The sequence below is a fragment of the Helicoverpa zea genome, chromosome 22 (assembly GCF_022581195.2).
Source record: "Helicoverpa zea isolate HzStark_Cry1AcR chromosome 22, ilHelZeax1.1, whole genome shotgun sequence".
Classification (NCBI taxonomy): domain Eukaryota; kingdom Metazoa; phylum Arthropoda; class Insecta; order Lepidoptera; family Noctuidae; genus Helicoverpa; species Helicoverpa zea.
Window position 1 is genome coordinate 8,885,445 of NC_061473.1, and position 21,660 is coordinate 8,907,104.

Consider the following 21,660-nt stretch of genomic DNA (forward strand, 5'->3'; position numbering starts at 1 on the left):
CTGACAATCTCTCACGTTGCTTACCCATGGCGGGAGGGGGTCACTTGCCTGCCATCTCGTCTTGGAGCATCCACTGGGTAGGTTGAGATTAGCAGAACAATATAAAGCATGTGATTTATATTCTTATTGTGTATTTATTTGCTCATATCCACTTAGTGGTGAAGCATTAAAATTGATTCATAGTGTGCACCTGTTGGAATTACTTACCTAGACGCATTATAACCTATGTATTTACATTTTATTTACATATGTGTATTCATGTCACGATAATCTTAAAATGTTATAGATAGAACGATAGAAATAGAACCCACCAGTTAAGAGATTAAAACAGCTCGACACTCATTTAACACTCATTATTTACCCTAACAAGTCGATACCTCTTGGTAAGACTGTTTCTCAGACTTTCTGACTTATGACTGCTTGTAACCACTGTCAAAGATGTTCAAATGACAGCCTGTTCCTGCACATTTTCATCAAAATTAACATTATCGTTATGTATAAGTCTTAAATCTAGAATCAAGCTATTGAATTGTAACCACGTTGACATAGCCCCATCTATAGTTTACCTAAGCTTCCTACCTTACTAATGAAACAATAATAATTCTAGCCACGAGCCATATTATAAGTGTATTCAGTAATTTGTGTATTTAGGTAATAAAGGACTTATACATATGTAAATGAAACGGGCAGTTTCCGTGGCTTCGGACAGATCATGGAAAATAAAATGTCTAGCGGAGATGTCATAATGTAAAATCTCCTAAGAAGGTAGCGCGCCAAAATGTTCAGGAGACGACGTTACTAGCTCCGCTTACACGCCTTCTGTGGAACCCCTCCCCCCCCATTATTTTCTAAATAAAATCACCAGTCAATCAAGAACAATCTTTGACACATTGGTTTAGATTTGACAAGGTACCCGTAGGTCTCGTTAGTTCTAGTAACTGATCCCGCCTACTATACGTTGCTTGACCTACAAGAGGGCGCCTGACCTACCTTCCTTATGGCATCTCCGCTATCTTTCCTTCCTCCGTGAGACAGATGCATGCATATTTGTTTGTTAAGGAATTAATAGGCAAACATAATGGACATATGAGGATGGAAACACGTAAGAGACACACATGTAAGTAGATATTTATTAATATGTATTTTATTTTAGACTTGTATTTATATAAATAATGCTTTGTTGGTTTAGTCCAGAGGAAACTACTTCCCGCTCCCGGATAAAAAATTTGCCTTTTCTCATGTTCTAGATTAATTATCTGTGTGTACAATAACTAACTTATATTAGCTTCCGTTTTATACTTAGCTTCCGTTTTTGCGTGAAAGAATAACAAATATTATACATCCATACATTGTATGTATACCTACTGGAAAAATAAAAATTACAACAATACAGTATTTGACGTCCCTGTCTAATCTCATAAAAAAGATATTTCTTTAGCAAATAAAGTAATGTAAAGCTAACTTATTCAAGAAAAAGCGAGTGATTCGACTGAAACGTTCCCAAAAGAGGTTCTCCCGTCACATCACCAACGTAATGTAATCTGTATAAATAAAACATGACAGCTCAGGCTGTATGTGAGCAAATGCCTTTGCCTGACATTGTCCTGAAAAAATAGATGTGTAGGTTTATGGTATTAGGGTCATTGTAACATGTATTTTTCCGTTTTTATTTGTATCTAAAACGCTGACTTGATTTTATTTAGTTGTTTTCTACACACTTAAAGACTGTTAAATTATTATTTTTGTTGAACTTTGACTTGGGAGAGAAGATAACTCGGTTTAGGACAGTTAAAAAATAACAAAAAGAGTTTATTCACAGTAGCCTGAAAATTTGTACTTTAATTCTGACCAGGAAATTGGTCCAACTTGAGTAAAATAAGTTTTTGACTCAAGCATAGGCACTGCGGTAAATAAGGGACCAAGCACAGGAGTCCATAAAAAATGTGTGAAAATAAGGCAATATACAATTTGCGATGTTTTCTGGTTGTGGCCGGTGGCTCGCGTGCGGCGACCCTTAGATTCCCGCCATATTATAATCAAGGAAACAAATTCTTTTCTGCAGCTGACATGTTTAATAATTACTTCGAATCGAGTTTGAAAAACTTGAATGACAGTTTATTCCAAAATAATTCTGAAATTAAAAAAAAAATACACCAATCTATAGTCAATGGTTTTTCAATTTACAAAGAAATGTTTTTTCCGCGAAAAATTACAAACAAATGGATTGTTTTTATTTTAGCTTTTTAAATAAAATGTTGGAGTAAAATTGCGTTTCGTTTTTTTTTTGCCGCCCGGTCTGTATTTTTTTTTTAAAACGAAATAAGAAAAGTTATGGCTGGTTAGTAATCCTATAAAGCCGAAAAGTTTGTTTCTCTGAATACGCTAATCTCAGGAACTAAGTAAGTATTGGTCTAATCGGAAAATTTTAATTTCAGTATTTAGTAGCTAGGTAGTCCATTTACAGAGAAAAACAGGCTACTATTTATCTGGGTGCGTGAAACAATAAAAATATTAACAATTATCTCTCGTTTTCTGATGAAGCTAAAAGCAAATTATAAAAACACTACATTATTCGTATTTTTTTACCAAGGGGTATCGGGTTGCCCGGGTAACTGGGTTGAGGAGGTCAGATAGGCAGTCGCTTCTTGTAAAGCACTGGTACTCAGCTGAATCCGGTTAGACTGGAAGCCGACCCCAACATGATTGGGAAAAAGGCTCGGAGGATGATGATGATTCGTATTTTCATTTTATCTGAAAGCTAGGAGAAAATATTTAATTCCACTAACGTTCAAATTTGCTCAGTTATGTTTTTAAAATTTTAACGGGTCTGTCATAACGCACTGTTGGTTTCAAAGATATAAGTTTTCTAATGAAATAAATAGTTTAATAAGTACTTCTTCTCTTTAGTAGCTCGGGCTATTTTTTATAAGCACAATTTACCTATCTGTATCTGTGAAAAGTTCTCAGGAAATACAAGTCCAATTAGATTTTCAGTGTTGATAGTCCATATATCGAGGAAGCTTGGTTATTTATCTAAGTGCGTGTGTTCCCACGGGAGGCGGGTGAAACCATAGGCGCAAGCTAGTCTATAGTCTATAGTAATATATGAAGAGGAAAAAGAACAATGTCAGGTTTCGGCCCACCCAATCAACTTTTAAAACTGAATTCTCACGGACACAAAGTTCTTTACTACAACAATTTACATATAAAATACTAACTTCTTATAAAATAGTTAATTGTTATCTAGAACTTTTCCAATTAAACCGGCCAAGTGCGAGTCGGACTCGCGCACCGAGGGTTCCGTACAAATGCTGTATAGATAAAAAGTGAGTTTCGCGCCAACCGTTCAGTTTAGAACAATCATAGTTATGGTAATTTCGTGAGAGTCAAAATAGTTAATATTTTTTATTTTATAATATAACTAAAATAGTAGGCCAGTACCTTGTAAAAGTTATTTTATTGAAGTTATTTATATACAACATTTTATAGTCATCATTCAGAAATCTGATTGAAAATAACTAATTATGTCTTAAAGGTCATGGGGCATATCTGACCCGCTTTGTAAAAAGTGGCGGACATGAATCAAAGTAGTTTTAAATCGTGGAGAATGGTATGACGTTTCTTTGAATATAAATATTTTATTAAAATTCCATGAAGACGAATGTCCAGGATCGTTTGAAAAATATAAAAGACAAGCAGTTTCAGAGGATTGTACAGGTTGCAATGCTAGTTTTTATTGTTAAAGACATTTTATAAAGAAGGAAGGTGCCAATCCGGATGACCAGGATCTGATGAGGATCTGGAAACCCTGAGAAATCGAGGGCAACTCTTGAATATTTTAGAGAGTGAGTGTATTTTTGAGGGTACTGGTAAACAGTGAAGGTTTGGAGCTGATTTGATTATGGAGACTACAGAGAGTCAAGGGAACTCCTGAACGGTATGTTGCAACTACCACGTGTTTGGGCTTATTTTATTCGTATTGGCGAAGACTTTCCACAAAGATAGGTTTGACTGCCATTGTGGGATCGACAGCTAAGATCAGATATAGTTATGGGAACTCCTTTACAATTTATAACGTAACCTTGTGTTGGAGCTTATTTTATTTTAGGTGATGAGAATTATCACTACTAACTTGGGTTAAAGCAGCCATTGCAGGAATGGGATCTTTTATTTTTGAGGGATTAATCACCTAAAGAGCCCCAGTTTCAGGTTTTTTTCGAAACCGCCTGACGACTTGTAGCTGTCGAATTGTAACAACGACTTGTAGAGAGTAGGATTCGGGGCTGCTGGCTTTACGTTTCTAGAGCCTTGACAAAAGTGTAATTCTGTCCCTTTCTTTGTTTTATAAAGTCGGCATTATTTTATTTTGTAGCATTTTACAAACAAATCCAACTTCAAACATATAAAAAAGCAACAGGAAAACAAAAGCAAGAAAGAAATTAAAAAGATGTTAGGTGCATCGGTCTAGAAGTCGGTGTCTAGAGGATGCATCATCAGTTTTCTTGTTGTTTTAGAAGTTGTTTTTTTTTTTTGTAAATAGTTTTTATTTTTAACTTTTGTGAAAAGTTCTCGTCAATACGAATAATATAAGCCCAAACACGACGTGACTAAAACATACCGAGTTCTCTCGACTTTCTCACGTCTCCATCATCAGATAAGCTCTAAACCTTCACTGTTTGATAGTATCACCAGACATACATCTGAGAATCAAGTTTTAATCCTATGCATGCCTACAATTTCTGATAGTTGCCCTCGATTTCTCAGGATTTCCATCATCAGATCCTGACCTGATGACAATGGAAATAAACGGCGAGTATACTCTTTCACTACAAAGAAATGATTTCTCAAATCCGTCAAACTTGGTCGTTTAAATTCCCCATTGAAATAAGGAAAATATTTGATGTTTACACCTGATTTTCTCTAGATTCCCATGGTTCACATTGATGCGACTAATGCCATAGTAAATCAGAGCCTTTATCATTGTACTGTGCTATATTTCGTTCGTATCCACCGTGGGTATGGTTTTCATACTAAGGTGCCCAATGACCTTTGAATGATTTAAAATTTTTCACAGTTTAGAGGCCATTATATTTAAGAAGTGTTTGATATGAATTTCACTTTTTATTCAAAACTTTAATATCTCTACGCGTTCATGTGAAAAAGGGTAGGTAGTAAGTTTATAATTATTAAAAAAATATTTTATACAAGGTGTTGATTTGCATTCGTGCCATAGTTCAGGAGGAGGACATACAATACGTAAATAATCGATTGGAATTACAGTAGATGGGAAATAACTAATATGCACTGCTTTTTTTGTCATTGTAATGTCATGGTATTTCCGAAGTAATCCAATTTTATGAATGAAATTTATGAGTGATCGTTGCGTATGCTTTGTGTTTGCGTTTGTGTGAGGGTGCAGCACGGTTTTAACGCCAGTAACATACGCGCCAAGTTTAAATAAGGCTAGATGACATTTACGGAATTCCGAAAAAAAATTAAAGAAAAAAAATTACGTACCAATTTTTTTATTGATTTGGGTCGAGAATCATTAGCATAATTACCTCCTTGAATATGGCACGGATGCAAATCAACAGCTTGTATAATGTAAGCAAAAATAATATTTTAATATTTTATGTAACCTCAAATTTATCATTTTCGCAATTTTTCCTTTATCTGTACTATATAACATTGCTTCGTGCCGAATTTTAAGATTCTGAGTTCACGGGAAGTACCTTGTAGGTTTTGATTCCCTAGCGTGTGACGGAAATTCGTCTAAGGTGTCGGTAAAACTGCTGTATCTTTTGATCGCGTTAACTTAGAAGTTTGATTTTTTCATTGCTTAAAGGGACAATAGACCTAGGTATTTGGTATAAATTTCAATTTGGTACCTTTATTCGTTCGTGAGAAATAAGGTAGTAAGTTTCATTTTATTAAAATATTTTTATTAAATTATATAACAAAAAAATGAGATTTTCGCAATTTTTCCTATATTTGCATTATATAACAATGCTTCATGCCAAATTTCAAGATTCTGAGTTTACGGGAAGTACCCTTTAGGTTTTGATTCCTTTGCGAGTGTCGAGAATTTGTTGAAAATATCGACATAATCGGTTGTATCTTTTGATTGGCTTGGCTTAGAAGCTTGATATTTTCACAACCTAAAGGGACAATAGACCCGAGTATTTCATGTGAATTTCAGCTTGATACGTCCACGCGTTCTTAAGATAAAGGGTCTTGACAGACAGACAGACAGACAGACAGACAGACAGACAGACAGACAGACGGACAACAAAGTGATCCTATAAGGGTTCCGTTTTTTCCTTTCGAGGTCCGGAACCCTAAAAAAAATATTATGTTAATAAGTAATTATTTTGTTTATCGAGTTCAGGTTTTTCGTTTGAATAATTTTGTTTTGAGAAGTTCAATGCAAAAGTGGAAAACATAGAAAAGCTTCTGACATTAAACTACACAAAAAACTGTAAGAATTTTCACTGTACATGAAATATTTTTATTGAGCCTAAGTTACTATGGACGTCTGACATTGTTCTTTGTTTTGTTTTTTTACCTGAAACTACTGAACCGCTTTGAAAAAGTCTTTCACTCTTAGAAAGCTGCACTCTTCCCGAGTAACTTAGGCTATATTTTATCCCGGTACCGGCAGTAGCTCTTACGATACACGGGTGTAACCACAGGCGGAAGCTAGTGAAATATAAATTGAAAAGGTCACTAGCACAAAGAACGCTTAACAAGTTGCAGAGATCATTGAACTCACTTGCAACTTGAAGTGCAAGGCCGTACGCATGACCTTTTGAGAATCTTAGCGTGGTTGGTCCGTGGCTAAATCAAAACCGCGCGGATCGCTCTATCATAAAGTTAAGCAACGCTTGGCGCGGTCGGCCCGTGGATGGGTGACCATCTTGCCGTAACGAGTTCTTCCGTGTTTTAGAATGCACGACAAACTGTAGGCTGTCATTTGAACATCTTTGGCAGTCGTTACGGGTAGTCAGAAGCCGGAAAGTCTGATAGGGAGTCATTAGGAGTCGGGTTGCCCAGGTAACCAGGGTTGAGAAGGTCAGTTAGGCAGTCATGCAAAACACTGGTACTCAGCTGCGCACGGTTAGACTAGAAGCCAACCCCAACATAGTTGACACGTTTCTTCTGGTCTACTCTCTCTAGCTAACAGTAACGTGCGTATTGCGTACGAAGATTTCTCGTAGGCACCTACATAGTTTTTGTTCGCGAAAAAATGTTTGCGAACAATTTTGCCTGTATCTCACCATTACAGTAAGACAGTAGAGTTTAAACATTTCCTTCGTCTGTTCCGTGTATTCTTAATTCAACCCATACCAACAAATTCCAGTTCAACAATAAGAAACAGATAACAAAGCACTCTTACCTTTTACACCGTTATTTAAGACAATCCTTTGTTATACAAGTTCAGCTTCAACAATGAATATCGTGTTACCGAGAAAGGTAACTCAATTAATGTTCAACAAATAAATAAATACTTAGTTCTTTCTTTCTTTTGAAGAAGAGTTATGGGCTTTATCCTTGGTAGCGCGTCTTTCCTGGTTGATTGTTTCTTATAAAGAATCTGTTTTTCGAGAGGTTTTGTCTTCATTGCTTTGCCAGCGTTTTACCGGCGTCCCGTGAATAGCACATTTCCTGGATGATGATGGGCTATCTGAAATAATTCAAATCGAACCAGTTCAAGAGATAAACATTTTCAAACCAACAACTCATCAGCTTAGCATTATACGGACATAAGATGACTTTGACCATAATGAAGAAGATTTTGTTTTTGGTTTTTACCCTCAACACCACGAAACCGAAACTACCGAACCGAAAACTACAGAACCGATTCGAAAAATTATTTCACTTTAGGAAAGCTACACTGTTCCCGAGATAAAAATAACTATAAACTATATATTGTAAACTATATATTGTCCTGTTACGGGCAGTAGTTTCCCCGGGACACGACTGAAACCGCGGGAAAACGGCTAGTTAAATTATACGAGAAAAAACAAGTGAAACAGCTTGTCCAAAATTCCAGCTTCATGAAGTAGTTTTGACACCTTTCCACTTTCATGGATTTAAAGATTCAAATGAATAATGTATGTGCGCTTTAGTGGTACCTTACTTTAGCCTAGAACAATATGGAGCCCGCGGGTAATTCCGGAAAATAAGTCCGAGGAGCGAAGCCACGGGCAAAACTTGTATCTGGGTTTTATGTATGGGTATGTCAGCCGCTAGGATGAAACATGTTAGTAATAAATACCTAAGTAAATAAATAAATTATAGAGTATTTTGATAATAATATTTTTTTACATGCTTAACACACCTTTAATTGCATTTCAATAACTGAAATATTAACATAAGGAAAGTAGGTAGGAGAAGAATTTCAGCAAGATAATATCTACTAAATGTAATATTATCCTTTTCATAATATACATAGATTTACTTATAATTTACTATTAGAACTAGGAAAACGAATTTGTTTGTGTGTACCTTAAAGGCTCCGAAGTTACTAAGTAACTCGATTTTGATTTTTCATTGTTGGGAAGCAATACTTACATGGCTATATTAAATCCAGGTACGGGAAGAAGTTTCCACGGGAAGGAGGCGAAATAGTTAGAAACAGCTATACGATAACTTACCCGTAGAAAACAAATTATACTATTCTCTACGTACAAAATAATCGCAGTACTTATTCCATGTATCTGATATTAATAACAAACAGGGCCTGTTATGAAATGCATCATCTCGTCTGTTTATCATGGCTGCGTCTTAAACTTGTGTATTATTAATTTTTTCATTAAATTCCTGCAACAGCACGGTGTAAGTAATATTTGGGTGATTTTCGGAATTTTCGTTGGGGTATCCACTAAATTGGATTTAGTGCTCATCAAAATTTTGAAGAAATTAATATTGGTTTGTGTTTAAATTATTATACACCTCCTTAGAATGTAAATCACCCTGTTTGTCTGACGCGCTTTTATGTCGAAACTACTGAAGCTATTTAATTGGTACACTGATAAGTAGTCTAGCCTATGAAAGGACATAGGCAATTCTTTTTTCTGGCTACGAGAAGTAGTTGCTTCGAGACGCACGTGGAACGGCGGGAAAGAGCTTGTCTCATGTTAGGAGATAAATAATCATAGCATAAAAATTCAATAAGCTTTATTTGCAAGTAAGGAAACAATTAAAAGAACTTAAAAAAATAAGCATTAGCCATGGGCAAACCAACCCGCATAGAGAAAGCGTAGTGATTAACGCTCAATCCTTCTCTGTGTGAGAGGAGCCCGCAGCCCAGCAGTGGGAAGATAAAAGGGCTGATGGTGATGATGCGCAAGTTCACCGAATTTCATTTATTTATTTAATAAACATGAATAAGCAACCGTAAACAAGTTTTATAATAATAATAACAACATCTGACATTCAATGTACTGGCTAGTAAGCTTGTCCTTAAACTTGGCTGGTTAGTCGAGCGCATGCGTGTCGCGTGTCACACGTCCGTACATTGTTCTTATTTCGAAACGCGATCCAAATTCAAATCGATATTCTTTTTTTAAAAGACAATTCGATTTTTAAATAGTTTTGCATTTGTGTAAAAAGGTTTTTATTAGCGCGTACGAGTTTATGGTTTTAAAGAAGACGGTACAATTTTTGGGTTTTGGGACTGTTTAAAAAAAAACTTATTTTTTTTGTGAGAAATTGGATGATGATAGCTGAATGAAAAAGTTTAGGTATGTTCACTAATTAATATATTTTTTTACAACAATTAATACATTCATGTTTAGCATATTATTTATCTACTTAATGCTCCTCTTTATACGTAGGTAACGTAAGATTATTGATGTCAAGGAAAAATTGATATTTAGTTTTAATACAAAATACAACTTATAATAACCCCGATTTAAGCTATTTTAATTCATTTACATACTCACTTTTAACACCCACACCACGGCTACCTACCACTTTCTTTCACACTAATTTTGACCGAACCTGGAATCGAATCAGGACTATCTATCTATCTGTTCGATGTTCCGGCATAATGTTCATCGCGCCAATAGTCGTCAAAATAATTTCGCATGATCCATTCTCTTATAACTTATTTCAATAATACTATGTTAAGACGAAATTAAATCAAATTAGTCTTAGACAAAGAAAACGAAATGGTCAGCGGGTCATCTTATCTTATAAACTGGCTTCCACCAGCGGCCGACTTTTTTCGTTTCCGAATGCTATCTAACACTCCTTCAGTACTTGTTATACACCTATAGATTAAATCCGTGGATAAGAATAATTGGATAATGTTTAAATAACAGCTGTTGTAACTAGCGTTAGAAATAAAACGAAGGTTAGTTACGATGTCAATCAGGTTAACCACTAGGTATGTGCACTTGAATGCAAAGTTACCGACCCACACAGAAATTATCATAAAGATTATAATTCAATGTTATTACATTTTTCTAAATAATCTCGTAGAAGGTTCACTGACAGTTGGATTTTCAGACAACAACTTAAGTATATTATGTGGTTTGGTTTGTAGAGACGACAGCACATTAATCAAACGCAATCTGTCAAAATTCAATAGATTTTCAACCTTGTCACAATAGCGGAAGGTTATATTGATAAAATTTGACAGATTCGGATAGGTTCATCTGCACACACAGATGCCAATCTGTACCTACACTTGAGTGCAAAGTTACCGACCTCAAAAATTATCATAAATATTATTATTAAATGTTATTTATTACATTTTTTAAAATCTTCTCGTAGAATGTTCATTGAGAGCTTTTCAGGCAACAACAGGTTCAAAACTTACGAAGTTTCGCTACTTTTTTGTGGGATCATTATAGGCCTAATCTTTTCCCAACTATGTCGGGGTCGCCTTCCAGACTAATCAGATGCAGCTGAGTACCGGTGTTTTGATGTCTCAGTTACCCGGGCAGCCCAATGCTCCTAGGTAAGACTAGCTGTCAGGCTTGCTAGCTTCTGACTACTTACGGCCAGTTTCTTCATCAAAAGTTAAAGTTAAAGTAATGTCTAAAGTAAAAGTAACGGTCAAATACGTTTTTTCAAGGCTAAAGTGACAGCAAAACTAATAGAAAAATTGAATTTGACAACACATTACTTTTACTTTTTTTTACTTTTTTTTTACATTTACTTTAGACATTACTTTGACTTTTACTTTGGCTTTAACTTTTGATGAAGAAACTGGCCGTTAGACTGTCTGTTAGACTGCCAAAGATGTTCAAATGACAGCCGGGACATACAGTTTATCGTGCTTTCCGAAACACGGAAGAAATCGTTATGCCGGTTATGCCAAGATAAGGTGGTCACCAATCCTTGAACCCACTGCAACAGGCGTTTCTGAACTTTTGATAATTGATCGATATGCGCGGCTAAGAGTTTTTCTAACTGTCAAAAAAAATATCAGGATATACGAAAAATGCGTTAATATTTCATCCTTGAAAACTAGTTCTAACGCATATTAAAGTCTTATTAAAAATATAAAATATGTTCCTAGAACATTAAAAATCGTGAGGTCAAAACGGTATAGAAAGGCATGCTTTAAGTCAATGGTAAGGTCAAGCTAGCCAATATATTAATAATCTGTTATGTACGGCCTTAGCATTGAACGATATGTATAAAAAAAACGAATGTTCATAGAATTTGTATCATCATTATAATCTCGGCTCGCTACATGCCTACGCCTCGGCGCTCCCACTGCGGCTCCGCATCGCTGTCAGTGCGGCGAATCTGTGGACCGCCTTGGGCACCATGGTCTTTCCTGTAGCAAAACTGCTGGTCGCATGGCACGACACGCCAGCATAAATGACATTATCCGTCGTGCTCTTGTCACCGCCGGAGTGCCAGCCATTTTAGAACCCAGAGGCTTGGCACGCGACGATGGCAAGAGACCAGACGGGATGTCTATAATGCCTTGGAAGATGGGAAGGTCTTTGGGTGTGGGACGCAACCTGCGTCGACACCCTTACACCTTCCCACCTTCCCAGTATGGCGAGCTGTGTCGGTGCAGCTGCTGCAGCCGCGGAAAATCTCAAACGGTACAAATATGTAAACCTCACCGGCAATTGCATTTTTGAGCCGTTTGGGGTTGAAACCTTGGGACCATGGGGCCCAAGTGCCCACAGACTCTTTCGAGAAATCAGTAAGTGATTAGTGGAGTCCACTCGTGACCAAAGGGCTGGTCTATACTTCGGTCAAAGGATATGCATTGCCATCCAGCGTGGCAATGCAGCCAGCCTTTTGGGCACGATCCCAGCTGACAGCGATGCGGATGAATATTTTGATACTTAGTTTTAATATTTCCCTATCATAAGATCATTGGTTTTTGATATAAAATAATGTCCAAATATATCTACGGTTTTATAATGAGAAGGCAAGTTTTATCATTAGATTTGTACGGAGAAGAATGATAATTTAAAAAAATATAGAATAGAATAATATTTGTAAGATGGATGTATATATGTACGCCAAGAGTTAAAAATGCCTATGGTACCTAGTTAAATGCCCATTGGTAATTAAATGACCAATAAAACGTGCACTGACCTCTCAATTTTAAAAATTCTTTCACTATTGAGAAGCTTCTCTGTGACAAAGGCTTTATTTTAACCGGATACGGGAAGTAGGTACTCCAAGAAAACGCAAGATACAGCTACTTACTGATATTGCAACGCATAAACAGGAAACCGTATTTAAAATCTATACTTACTTATAGACTTATCTACGAAAAACAAAACAAACACAACAGAAACAAGAATCGCATACCACGAGTCAAAGTATGTGGATTGTCGCCCTCGAAGGGACATTGACAGCTGTTCAGCTGAGAGTGAATCCATGACCTTTACAGATCTATGTATAATGAATTTATGTGTATTTTGACGTGAACCTAGATATACATGACCGTGATCAATAGTAAAATTATTATGTAAAGATATTATTATGATACTAGCTTTTGCCCGCGACTTCTTTCGCGTGGAATAGTAACTTCCGGTAGATTTTTGGTTTGACCAATAGGTGGCGCTATATGTCCGGAATAAATTTTATTTTTATATTTTTTTGTAATAAAAACTATCCTATGTCCTTTCTCAAGTTTCAAACTATATCTGTACCAAATTTCACACAAATCGATTCAGTAGTTTAGGCGTGAAGAAAAGACAGACAGACAGACAGACAGACAGAAAGACAGACAGACAGAGTTTCTCATTTATAATATTAGTTAGGATTGTGCGCAAACACACAGAGGTAGCCTTCGACTTTGGAAATTATTTGCAACTAGCTGTTTCCACGCGGTTTCCCTCGCATTCCAGGGCAAAGTATAGCCTTTGTTTCCCGGGAACTTGTCCCCGTACACGGAAAAAATATAGCCTATGTTACTCGGGAAGAGTGTAGCTTTCCGACAGTGAAAGATTTTTTAAAATCAGTGCAGTAGTTTTTGAATAATCTATTACAGACAAACAAACAAAAATTATTTTTTTCTTTAGATTATCGTGAACCACGGTATGTATGAATGACCGTGATTAATTGCAAAATTATGATGTAACGATATTAATAAGATATTGTGCGCTGACGCAGAGGTAACGCCCTCGAGTTTTGAAATTATTTGCAATTTATTTACTTCTAGTTTTTTGAGTTTTAGAAACTTTCACAAAGCATCTCGGAGTCTGGATGTTGGTGATTGATACACCCGTCCATCGGAGAGCACGTTAATGTCGGTCAATAATGTCAAAATCGAATAGAAATCGAATCGCAATATGATCGCAATAGCAGTTTTAACCATATCGGGCATTCTGCTACTAATATAAGACCAATCGTATTCCAACGACATTCGATTGGTTTGCGATTGGTCTGCTAATTTGGTGATTTTGGTCTATACGGTAGTTTGCTCTACAATCATATTGCAATAGTTAATCATTTGCAGACAAAATGATTCATTATTGAATGACAGAAAAGGATAAAAACGTTTATTTCAAAGAAAAAATAGCGGAATGCCACATACGTTTCAATCGTAATCGAGTCGGGATTGGATCGCAGTCGAACGTGAATCGTACGTTGCTTAAGTAAAATTAGGAGAATCGTGCCCCTGATCTCTCTCCGGTCGTGTCGGATTGCCGTCCCATCGTGCTATGAGAGTGAAGGAATAGTGAGTGCACCTGTGTCTGCGCAAATGCTTGTGCACTATAATATGTCCTGCGTAGCTGGCTGATCTCGTAATATGAGAACAGTCACCGAGGCCGATAATCGGCTAGTATGCCATGGATCACGAATTTTCATTCATTAATTTCGTAACCAATGTACTATCAATTAAGCCTTGGGCTATTTTGTCAACAAAAACCATAAAAATATTTTGCGTTTACGCATTCAATATCAATGTCATAGCCATATTATTATTTATATTTTATTGGCGAATAACACGCATTTTTGTTGTAAACCACATAATTTGTAAATCGTGATTATTTATCACGCTATTATAGATTGTTGCAAGTATTTTTGTTACTGGTCAATTTAGACATTTTCCGTCGTACCACAAAAACTTTTAAACGTCTGTTGAACACGTGTCTTAAAGAATGTCAGATGATGACGTTGAAATGAGGTCTGTTTTGCAGACACACTTTTTTTTAGACAAGTATTCAACACATGTTTAAGTTTTTGTAGTACCTAAGGCTGTTTATGTCAGAATGTGTAAAGATTGAAAGAAAACATGCTTTCTGTATTAATATATGTACCTGTTATAAAATTATTAGTAATCAAAATAGCTTGCTGTTCTCAGCTGTACACCCAGAAGCAAGCTAAGTATGTTAAAATGATATAATTTTTGAAATCAGTTCAGTAGTTAGTGAGATTAGCGCTTCCTAGCAAACCAAATTTTTGAACAATTCGGGCAATTACGAATACATACCTTCTCTGCATCATAATATAATACCCGTTTTACTCAGCACTAGGCATGTTCATTAGAAACAGGTTCAATAGAAAAAATATTCAAAAGAAAAATGATGGTGTTGGCTTAAACTAATGTTCTAAATAACCTTGTATATTTAGGAACCTGTATCTGTCTACGTTTTTGTAACTAATTTGCATTTACACGTGTCATGCTACATACAATATTTCACAAATGCGTTTTGAATGATAATATAACATTTGAGGAAGACGAAATAAATGGTCTTTCCTGTTTTAGTTATCAACCGTAGAAGGATTAGTCATCATCATCAGCATTTATAAAGTCCCGCCGCTGGGCTGCGGCCTCCTCTCACACGGAGAAGGATTGAGCGTTCATCACCACGCTTGCTCAATGCGGGTTGGTGATTTCACACTTCATAGTCCAGGTTTCCTCGAGATGTTTAGGATTAGCAATTCTGACTGAATTATATAAATGCGAAAGTTACTCTGTATGTTTGTCTGGCTTTCATGAAAAAAATACTGAAGCGATTTAAATATTTGGTACGCATATTACTGCAGAGCCTGAGAAAAGAGCATTGGCAGCAGCTAAATAATGTGATAAACAGCAAAAAATAAAGAATGTAGGAATTCTATTAAAACAATTATTTTGTACTAGCTTCTGCCAGCGGTTTCGCCCGCATCCCGTGGGAACTACTTCCCGTACCGGGATAAAAAGCCTATAGCCTTCCTCGAATGGGCTATCTAACACTGAAAGAAATTTTCAAATCGGACCAGTAGTTCCTGAGATAAGCGCGTTCAAACAAACAAACAAACAAACTCTTTATAGTTCGGCCATTCAGAGAATGCGTTCCTGACACGTCGCGATTGAACTGACGACGTAATAACATTCATTGATTATTGATATAATAATGTTGTTTTAATGCTCCTCAATTGTTAAAACGGTAAACAACCAGCAAAAATATTTTTATCGTAACTGCAACGCCATTGCAAAGTTACGTCGTCAGTTCAATCGCGACGTGTCAGGAACGCATTCTCTGAATGGCCGAACTATAGCTTTATAATATTAGTATAGATAATACGTTGACCTCTAGATTACATACCGTTGTGTACTCGTACTAAGATTATTTCCTACATTGTTAAGATAAAAATAATTGCACCGCAAGATCTGAAAAATCATGGCACAGCAGCATTAAACAAAGGATAGTTATAGAATTGTATTATGGATTAATGGCTTCTAAAATTACCTACTGAAAATTTTAATTGGTATAGTTCTCATCAAACTTTATAGCGTCCAGACATGTATCATGATCGTATATGTGGACGGGTATACGCGTATCATGATACGCGATCTCGGTACGTCCCTTTGTCGTGTCGGTTTTTGTCCATCATACGGAGCAAATCGGAGGCGTCCAGAACTCGATACTGTGATTGATACGATACGCAGATACGATACGGTGATAGGATACGATGATCGGATCGGGCAAAAGATACATGTCTGGACCCGCCTTTAGAACACACTACAGACTTTTTATTCGGCCAACAGTTTCATCGGGCGATTGATAAGTATTGAAATAAATGCAAGTGCAACGCACATTACAAGGCCTTTATTTGGCCTTTAGACCAACTAAAAACTGTGGTGGAATATACTTTTTCTTATATATTTTTTTTACCATCGGGCCAACTGTCGGCCGACTATATAGTCCGCATAAGAATATCGGCCAAGTTACTGCGCAGGCCTAAAAAGTTGGCAGAAGTATACTAAGGAGGTTTTAAAAAATAACATTGACAGCAATTGACGCTGATCGTCCACCCACGATTCTTATAATGTACTTATAGACCTATCTATAAGAGACAATTATGCCTACAGATCCATGACGTTTCAATCAACATCGTTAGTGAAGAATGTCTTCAAGTATTATTGTAAGTAAAAGTTCATTGTCAAGTTGCGCAAAACGTTTGATAATTTGGTAAATTGGAATGTCAAGTCGTCACAAAATCATTGAAAGAAAACATTCGGAACTTTTGAAAAACGAAATGAGGTAAGGTCAAAATATCTTGGTTTTGTATGGTCTATTTTAGTGCCTCTTCAACCCAGTTACCTGGGCAACCCGATACCATTTAAATAAGACTCTCCATGTTAGAGTTTCTGTCTTCGGACTGCCATTGTGAAATCCAATTACCAAAGAGTTACGACTGTCAAAGTTGTTTAAATGACTACCAGGACCCGCCAATTTTGCGTGCCTTCCGAAACACGGAAGAAGTCATGACAGGATGGTTAGTCTATCTGAGGCCGACTGCACCAGGCGTTCCTTTAACCGCATTAGGAACTTAGTTACTTTCATTATATTATTATCTTTTCTTTCTCAATATAACATATTTACACTGAGTTATTTTTATTTATATTTTTCTCAACTGATCTGATAATCTTTTTAAAAAGAATACAAACGTTAAAGGTTGCCTTCAGTTTCCCTACTTTCATTCCAAGATTTCACGAGGTACTTTTTATAAAATGTTGATATAAAGCCGACAACCGCACCTGGTGAAGCTAGGATTCTTCAGAACTACAAAAAAGAGATAATAATCTAGATAACTCTGCACTTTATATTAAGAAAATCTTAGAGGAAAAAGTATTTAAAGAAAATGTGTACTAACATTATAAAGCAGAAGAGTTTTTATGTTTGTTTCAACGGGCTAATCTTAGAAACTACTACCTATATAGTTTTTCCGTACCTACAGTTTTTTTATGGAGACAAGACAATAAAACATCTTGAGGAAACCTGGACTATATAGTCTGAAATCACCAATCCGCATTGAGCAAGCGTGGTGATTATGCTCAATCCTTCTCCGTGTGAGAGGAGGCCTGTGTCCAGCAGTGGGACTGTACAAAGGCTGTACAGTAACAGTAAGACTTTTTCTTTAAAAAAAATACTGTACAATTTTATTAAATCAATAATGTAAAGTCTTTTAAATTAATTTTACCTCTTCAGTTGGATTAAAAAAATAATAATATTTTATCTACTTTTGTTTTGCCTTTGAGATCGGCCTCAAAATATTTCCGTTCAGATAAAAAAACTCATTAAATAACGATCAAGTCAAAATCATAACATTTCTGTGATGCATTAGTTGCGTTTGAATAACCACAATCCGAATATATTTAAACTAGCTAATACCCCTGGCTTTAAGCATGGTCAATATCAAGAATTTTCATTGCTAACGTCTGCTGGAATAATTGCCTGGGTAACTGGGTTGAGGAGGTCAGATAGGCAGTCGCTCCTTGTAAAGCACTGGTACTCAGCTGTATCCGGTTAGACTGGAAGCCGACCCCAACATGATTGGTAAAAAGGCTCGGAGGATGATGTCTGCTGGAATCATTCCCGTACGTAGATAAATAGGGCCCAACAACCTTCTTCCATAAACGGGTTAATTAATACTGAAGTTTTTTTTTTAATCGGTTCAGTAGTTTCTCTAGATACTTAAAGAATTAACAAACAAAGTCTCCAGCATTATAATATAGGTGCTAGCTGTTCCCGCGGTTTCGTCGCGGGGTCCTCTTCACGTACCCGGATAAAATATAGGCTATGTATACTCGGGAATAGTCTAGCTTCCCAACTGTGAAAGATTTTGTCATATCGTTCAGCAGTTTCGGAGCCTTAGGTAACAAACAAATATTTCCACTTTATTATAATATTATTATACTAGCTGTTGCCCGCAACTTCGTCTGCGTGGGCAATATAGAATCGTCAAAATACTACTTATCCCGTAGGTGCATTCTTTCACGTGACAGTATAATTAGGATTAGCACTTAGCAGTCGCATAGATTCATTGATCAAGGTTGTGTTGTGGATGTGACCATTTATCTAAACAAAAGAAGTAAAGTTTGTGACGTTGTTCAGCCAATTTGGAAAATTATTACGTATGGTGCGTAAGTAATTTTCACAGGAAACAGCTATAATCTATGTCTACATGCTTTGAGTCTGACAAAGCTGTCATTTGTACATTTTCTGCAGCTGCTGCGACTAATCAGAAGCCAGAAAGTCTGTCAGTCTTACCATAATATGGATATCGTCTTGTGTAGTTGACTGGATTGTATTATTATACAATACGGATAATATTTGAACTTGAACTATGTGTAAGATTGAATCAGTATTCATTTAGATGTGTACCAATGAGGCAGAGCGTATGTATATGTTAAAAAAAAAATATAGTTTTGTGTCGATTATATAGTGAATGAAAATTAAACATGGATGTGTGAAATAGTGTTTATTGGTTTAAAATAATGTGCGTTTCTAATTGGAAGAAAGTTTAATTTGTGAATACCTAAGGTTATATTTCCAAAAAGTGAGTAATAAATACTCTTTTACACCTATTAATTTCCAAAATCGATAGTTTTTAAGAATATATGACTGTATCCATATTATAGTGAAAACTTAGGTGAAGTGTAAGAGATGTAACATGGACATTGTCTTCCTAGAAACCGATGAAAACAATTTGAGAAAAATATTTGACGACCTCGATGGCGCAATGGTCACCATGTCGGACTGCCGAACTGAAATTATATTATATAGGTATATTATATATTATATAGGTATTTCCGAGGTTTTCACTCTGAGACACTTTCAAAGCCTCGTTGGTCAATTTGTCCCAAAGCAGTCCCGCTTTGTCCCGCGCTGTGCACGGGTTATCTGGATCGATTCCCGGGCCGAACCAAGAGTCTAGTTGGTAATTGATACACCGCGCATGGAAGGAAAAAAACTGCCGTTCAGAGCAAAACAAATGATATCTTATGTTTAGGAATTAACAAAATCACATAGTGTCAAAAGTGTGTCAAAATGTATTACCGTAATAAGCTAAGTCGTAATCAAATTATTATTTATGTTGTATTTCCTATTGACCTCGGTTCATTATGAGAAATACGCTAACTATTAAATTATTCATGTCTAAATTTCAGCCTTAATACCAAGGTTAATGACCTGTTAATGAAATATCAAGTACGCGTTTTTTGTAATTCTTTTGATTTTTGGCTACTTCCTAGGTTAGATATTAAAACAAAATATTATCATGTACTTGCCTACCTTTTCTTTCATTTAGTTTTACTTTTTCATGCTAACAGATTTTATCGCACTTATAAGTAAGCTAGATTTTTCTACGTGCGATGCATTCCCAGCGACTGAAGATTTATCGTTTGATTGCAGCTCGGAAAAACGGATCGGAAAATCCGCTAGTGTAAAAGCACTGTTAGGTGTTGCATCCAACTGAGAAAAAAAAGGTTCAGAGCAAAAATAAACTCTAAATAATATAGTTGTTAAATAAAACAAAATTGCTCAATTAGTACCTATTATATTTAATAAAATACGCCGTTGAAAAAAAAGCATTAATTTACTGTCAGCTAATTACATTAATTCTCTAATAAACATACAAAAGCGGTTTAGGATTCTCTCATTCATCTCAAATTATCATAATACAACAATAATTAGCATTTTATTATCACCGGTCAATATAGAATTAAACGGCCAAAAGTACTTTTATACAGAATTCAAACTTTCACCGACAATTAATGGAAAGAGTCCATGATGATGATTTAACATCTAAAGAAAAAAACCGGCCAAGTGCGAGTCGGAATCGGGACGGAGGGTTCCGTGCCATTATTTAGAAAATGAGCAAAAAAAGCAAGTTTTTTGTATACGAGCAACCCAAAATATTTATTTTATTCTAGTTTTCAGTATTTTTTGTTATAGTGGCAACAAAAATACATCATCTGTGAAAAGTTCAGCTCTCTAACTATCACGGTTAATGAGATACAGCCTGGTGACAGACGGACGGACGGACGGACAGAGGAGTGAAAACAATAGGGTCCCGTTTTACGCTATGGGTACGGAACCCTAAAAAATAACATTAGTCAACATCATCAAAGTGTCATATAGTAGTTTACTTTTAAAGACTGAAGTAATATTAATGGTACTTCTGTTATGAATCTGTTTTGATTTTCTAATTGAGCAGTGTGTATTTATTTAACAAATCTAATTGATGATAAACAGGTTAATTGCTTTAGATTTGTGTGGATTAAATATTTAATGTATTATATAACTATTTACCTAATAAGCAAGATCGCATGATCGTCCTATAGGGCTATTTTTTTTTTTTTTAGAGTTCATCTAGGGATTTACTAACTCGAACAAAAACAAAGTTTCGATCGATGTTTGCAAGTTACGGACTTTTTTGATGGAGGAAAAGCCTAGTAGTTATCCTTCCCCTTTTTTACCAACCTTAAAAAAGGAGGTTTTACATTTAGACGTTTTTTTTGAGATGGGAGTGTCAGACTCTTACTGACTAAAACCCACCATGTTCCTTCTGGAGCCCTTTGTGTACCAGGGTCGCGGTAACTCGCGCGAACAAGACCGCAATTCAATTTAAGAGCAAATTTGACCAATTGGAGCCAATTGACGGCTGGTTTTGTGCTCTGTGGTTGTAGTCACTATATGGTATAATTCACCCTAAAATTACGGATATGCACTTACGTAAATTGTACTTGTTTAGTTAATATTGCTGGCCGTTTATGGAGGTTTTAACCGCGTCCCGGGATTTTCTTTCCACACGCAGACCAAATATATCGGGTTAGCTATTTACACAACGGTAAAATATTTTTTTGAATCGGTGCAGTATATCAAAGCCTTTGGCATACAGACAAAAATGTTTCCTCTTATTAATATTATTAGTTTAGATACACATTTGTAA

General features: G+C 36.0%; 1 protein-coding gene across 2 annotated transcripts in view; it reads left to right on the forward strand.

The window, feature by feature from the left end:
• The first annotated feature begins 9,492 nt into the window (after window positions 1-9,492).
• LOC124641614 (phospholipase A1-like) overlaps window positions 9,493-21,660 on the forward strand; it is a 35,946-nt gene continuing 23,778 nt past the window's right edge. Inside the window, exon 1 of one of the 2 annotated variants that reach the window (XM_047179765.1) lies at window positions 9,493-9,746. In XM_047179765.1, coding sequence (XP_047035721.1) covers window positions 9,733-9,746 — 14 coding nt within the window. In that variant the 5' untranslated portion in view covers window positions 9,493-9,732. Of the gene's footprint in view, window positions 9,747-19,110; window positions 19,267-21,660 lie in introns of those variants that run through there. The other variant, XM_047179766.1, reaches the window with a different exon arrangement.